The sequence below is a fragment of the Ictalurus punctatus genome, chromosome 4 (assembly GCF_001660625.3).
Source record: "Ictalurus punctatus breed USDA103 chromosome 4, Coco_2.0, whole genome shotgun sequence".
NCBI classification, from domain to species: domain Eukaryota; kingdom Metazoa; phylum Chordata; class Actinopteri; order Siluriformes; family Ictaluridae; genus Ictalurus; species Ictalurus punctatus.
The window spans coordinates 29,062,547-29,068,546 of NC_071284.1; the positions used below are offsets into that span (position 1 = coordinate 29,062,547).

General features: G+C 41.2%; 1 protein-coding gene across 7 annotated transcripts in view; it reads left to right on the plus strand.

The window, feature by feature from the left end:
• Window positions 1-6,000, plus strand: part of shank3a (SH3 and multiple ankyrin repeat domains 3a) — a 321,036-nt gene that overhangs the window by 268,692 nt on the left and 46,344 nt on the right. For all 7 annotated transcript variants that reach the window (XR_008393930.1, XR_008393928.1, XR_008393929.1 and 4 more), the window contains one exon: window positions 5,247-5,360. Coding sequence is in view for 4 of the 7 variants with exons in the window: in XM_053678126.1 (XP_053534101.1) it covers window positions 5,247-5,360 (114 nt within the window). In the remaining 3 variants the exon portion in view is untranslated. The remainder of the gene's footprint in view (window positions 1-5,246; window positions 5,361-6,000) is intronic.

The window sequence follows — 6,000 nt, forward strand, 5'->3', positions numbered from 1 at the left end:
AAACTCAGAATGCACATGGTGTGCACAATTGTGCTCCAACCCTGGAGGGTTGAGGCAAGCGTGCTAACCACTAAGCCACCATGCCACCTATTATTATTATTATTATTATTATTATTATTTCCCAATTGTGTCTTCCTGTTCTCCATATAGATCCTGATGAGTTTGTTTATTCATACCCTCTTGTGTCTTTGTCTTTTTACTGAGCCGTTTTTCCCTTTCCTATGTTTCAAGTTTTCTGAGTTCATGATTCTCAGTCTTCTCATTCATGATTATGGATCTCCCTGTTTTAATGATGCATATACCCTTGGATTGTACCATTACCATGAGTGTACGCATTTGTATCTTGCCTCTAGCACATTACACACTGAGCCTTTTCCTTGGACTCACCTCTATACTGGATATTTCAAGCTTCTTTATATTCTTAGGTTTGCTTGTGTGGACTGAGGACAGATTTTCAAATCTGCAGACTGATGTGGCCAGTTCATTTTGTGTCCCACAGCCATTTTTGTGTTGATTTGGATGCATGTTTGTGGTGGTTATCTCAGTCCAAAAAGCTTGATTTTGGTTGCCAAACCACAACACAAGGCTCCACTTGTAGTTTCAATGACTCTTGAAGTCCAGACACTGCATTTTGTGGATCTCAGAAATGGTTTTTGTTTTTTTTGTTTTTTTTTGTATATGTGCTTTCAGACAGCCCGTTGTTATGGGGGTGGCATCTAAAAACTGAACTTGGAAACATGAGAACCACACGAACCAACTGTGCAAGTGTCCAATTTTAGCTGTTCCAGACTTTTGGAACATTTTATTATGGCCTTGTTTGTGCTTAATGGTATTGGTAGGTGCTTGTGTACGTTTATATCCATTACCTGACATCTGTCTTTTTCAATGTTTTAAATATGTGGTCTTCCAACTTTGTGATGGATGAAATAATGTAGAGATACTATTATTTCAATAATATTTTGCTTATTCATTCATTCATTCATTCATTCATTCATTCGGAGGCATCTAAACCTTGGATGGAATTCACTGGGCTGTAACTTGTATTATGATTTGACTATGTCTATTTAAAATCAGAACAGCATAGCATGTTGCAGGATTACCATCCTTAATGCAACCCCCACCCCAACAATGATCACAGGGGTTTCGTGACAAATACCCTTTTACATTCATACTGCTATAACTTCAGATACCTGTCCGTGATCGCAGGGGTTTCATGTTTGAAAAATACTATTGTTATGAACTCCTTATTTCACTTAAATAAGCTCAAAGTCTTACTGGCTTTACATCAATTCTATCATGCAAGACTAAAAATCTGCAGTGAAACCTTAGTTCTTTTTAACCTAAGTATCATTTCCACTGCTGGTGCCCAATTATAAAAACAAAAAAAACAAAACACATGATTATCATACTCATTTTCAGACATATAAAAAAAAGTATTCTGCACATGTTCGGTGACGTAAATTTTTTGTAAGGGGGCGTCTTCACCACACCTTCCATTTTACATCATGGTACTGAAACTCTGTGAATGCCATGTGGCCTTCACAGCCACTTACTCATGTGTTATGAAATAATGAGAAAGTGTGTGTGTGTGTGTGTGTGTGTGTGTGTGTGTGTGTGTGTGTGTGTGTGTGTGTGTGGAGAGAGAGGGGCAAAGCTAATAGCAAACACACAAATGTGGTAAGTTAACAGTCAGACTAAATGTGATAATCAAATGCATATCCTGCAGGAGAAATTACCTCCCGATTCTCTGATTAAAATCTGAACCATAATTGGTTGCATTTGGATGTAAATGAGAAATTAGTCCTATGGGGTGAAGTAGGTGAAGTTAGGATTATAGAATAAATTTGCTGTGGCAGTTATACCAAAATGTACATTTGTGGCTCTCATGGCATCTGTAAATATCTAGTCTAACCCTGAAATGTCTTTTTATTAATATTAATATTAACATTTTTAGTTTCAATGAAATGTGTCGGTGTACTCTAACAAGAACAGCCTCGGATTATGAAAAGACCAAACATGTATTTGTCAAATTCTGCTGTTCAATCTTCATGCCACTTCTCCCTTTCAGGAATGATGCATTCAAAGTTTGTCTAAATAATAGTTCCCTCTTGTGGGAATATTCATGTTGCTAAATCTGATCGAGCATGACAGTGTATGATTGACTGATTAACTTACTGGCTGATTAATTGGCTGACTTACTGAATGACTAGCTGACTAACTCACTGAATAAGTGACTAGCTGACAGAGTGAGTATCTGACTAACCAAGAGACTGAATGAGTAACTGACTGCATAACTGACTGAGAGACTGAGTAACTGACTGCAAAACTGACTGAGAGACTGAGTAACTGACTTCATAACTGACAGAGACTATCTGATTGCACAACTGACTGCATAACTGACTGAGACACTGAGTAACTGACTGCATAACTGACTGAGATACTGAGTAAATGACTGCATAACTGACTGAGAGACTTAGTAACTGTCTGTGTAACTGACTGAGTGATTGCGTAACTGACTGAGTAACTGACTGCACAACTGACTGAGTGACTGCATAACTGACTGAGAGACTGCATAACTGACTGAGTAACTGACTGCACAACGGATTGAAAGACTGAAAGACTGAGTGACTACGTAACTGACAAAGAGGCTGAGCAACTGACTGTGTAACTGACTGAGTATCTGACTGCGTATCCTGCCGAGAGACTAACTGACTGCATAACTAACTGAGAAACTGAGTAACTGACTGAGTATCTGACAGCACAACTGACTGCATAACTGACCGAGAGACTGAGTAACTGACTGTGTAACTGATTGAGTATCTGACCAAGAGACTGAGTAACTGACTGAGAGACTGAGTAACTGACTGTAACTGACAGAGAGACTGAGTAACTGACTGAGTAACTAACTGCATAACTGACCGAGAGACTGAGTAACTGACTGAGTATCTGACTGCGTAACTGACCGAGAGACTGAGTAACTGACTGAGTATCTGACTGCGTAACTGACTGAGAGACTTAGTAACTGACTGAGTATCTGACTGCATAACTGACTGAGAGACTGAGTAACTGACTGAGTAACTGACAGCACCACTGACTGCATAACTGACCAAGAGACTGAGTAACTGACTGTGTAACTGACTGAGTATCTGACTGCGTAACTGACTGAGAGACTGTGTAACTGACTTAAAAACTGAGTAACTGACTGCAAAACTGACTGAGAGACTTAATAACTGTCTGTTTAACTGACTGAGAGACTGCATAACTGACTGAGTAACTGACTGCACAACTGACTGAGAGACTGAGTGACTGCGTAACTGACTGAGAGACTGAGTAACTGACTGTAAGTGACTGAGAGATTGAGTAACTGACTGAGAGACTGCATAACTGACTGAGAAACTGACTGCACAACTGACTGAGAGACTGAGTGACTGTGTAACTGACTGAGAGACTGAGTAACTGACTGTAAGTGACTGAGAGATTGAGTAACTGACTGAGAGACTGCATAACTGACTGAGAAACTGAGTAACTGACTGTGTACCTGACTGAGTGACTGCGTAACTGACTGGGAAACTGAGTAACTAACCATGTAAGAGACTGAGAAACTGAGTAACTGACTGTGTACCTGACTGAGTGACTGAGTAACTGTCTGTGCAACTGACTGAAAGACTGAGTGACTGTGTAACTGACTGAGAGACTGAGTAACTGACTATATAACTGACTGAGAAACTGAGTAACTGACTGTGTACCTGACTGAGTGACTGCGTAACTGACTGGGAAACTGAGTAACTAACCATGTAAGAGACTGAGAGACAGAGTAACTGACTGCATAACTGAGTATCTGACTGCATAACTGAGTATCTGACTGCATAACTGACTGCGTAACTGACTGAGAGACTGAGTACCTGATGACATGACTGAGAATCTGACTGCATAACTGACTGAGTAACTGGGAAAATGAGTAACTGAGTAAATGACTGAGAAATTAAATAACTGACTGAGAGACTGACTTCATAACTGACCCAGTGACTGAGTGAATGAGTAACTGAGTATCTGACTGAGAAAATAATTAATTGACTGATGAGTAACCGAGTAACTCACCGAGAGTCTGGGTAAATTGACTATGTGACTGAGTAGATGACTCAATGAGTGAGTGAAGGAGTGAAGGAGGGAGGGAGGGAGTGATTGAGAGAGGGAGTGATTGAGGGAGGGAAGGAGGGAGGGAGGGAGTGACTGAGGAATTGAGGGAGGGAGTGATTGAGGGAGGGAAGGAGGGAGGGAGGGAGTGACTGGCGGAGTGAGTGATTTAGGGAGGGAGGGAAGGAGTACGAGATGGAGGGAGGGAGGGAGGGAGTGATTGAGGGAATGAGTGATTGAAGGAGGGTGGGAGTGAGGGAGTAACTGACTGAATAAATAACTGACTGAGTGACTAAGTTACTGAGTTAATGAGTGACTGAGTGAGTGAATAAATAAATAAATAAATACATGAGTCAGTGACGTGCTTTACATCACTCCAAAAGACTGCCAGGCTCTGTATACACACACGCACGCGCACACACACACACACACACACACACACACACACACACACACACACACACTTAGAGAGATAGGAGAGGAAATCACAGTAGTAGATTGTTGCTTACAGAGCTGTTATACTGCTTTGTACAAATATAGAAAAGCACTCTGCCGTGACTGAGACGTGTGTGTGTGTGTGTGTGTGTGTGTGTGTGTGACTGTTGGTATGGTAATTGTGGCTTCTTCATTTATTAATCTAATGGAGTTCTAAGTAAATTTCAGGTTTGTCCTTGATTTTGATAAACATATTAGATGCATACAGACAGGCATACAAACATGCGCGCACACACACACACACACACACACACACACAAACACACACACACACAGGCATATACACACATTTACAATCTCATACCTTGAAACCGTGGTATCCTAGCAACTACAAAGCCGAAGGACAGAGCTTGACTCAGGAGAATTGTGTGTGTGTGTGTGTGTGTGTGTGTGTGTGTGTGTGTGTGTGTGTGTGTGTGTGTGTGTGTGTGTGTGATTGCATGTTTGGTTAGGTATTTTTCTCATAAGATTTTATCACTCAATTTAAGCTACTTAAACAGTGGTATCTTTTAAGAGCTGTACAAGAAGTATTTCTTTAATAAATATTTTAAATGACTTATTACTCTCTCTCTCTCTCTCTCTCTCTCTCTCTCTCTCTCTCTCTCTCTCTCTCTCAGTGCTCAGTATAGGAGAGGGGGGCTTTTGGGAGGGCACAGTTAAAGGGAGGACCGGCTGGTTTCCTGCAGAGTGTGTGGAGGAGGTGCAGATGAGACAGTATGACCCTCGTCTGGGTAAGTAATAACGCAAACATACGCACAAACACTGAACTTTTGCCACTGAACATCTTAACACCTCGCCTCTTGACACTCACTCACTCAAACACTCATATACTCACTCACTCACTCACTTACACACTCACTCACACACTCATATACTCACACACTCACTCACTCACTAACACACTCACATACTCACTCAAACACTCACTCAAACACACTCACTCAAACACTCACTCAAACACACTCACTCAAACACTCACTCACTCACATACTCACTCACTCACACACTCATATACTCACACACTCACTCACTCACTTACACACTCACTCACACACTCATATACTCACACACTCACTCACTCACTTACACACTCACATACTCACTCACTCACTTAGATACTCACTCACACACTCACTCACTCACTCACACTCAAACACTCACTCACACACTCACTCACTCACTTACACATACACACTCAAACACTCACTCAATCACTCAAACACTTACTCACTCACTCACTCACTCACTCACTCAAACACTCACTCACACACTCACTCACTCACTTACACATACACACTCAAACACTCACTCAATCACTCAAACACTTACTCACTCACTCACTCACACACTCACTCACTCACTCACTCACTC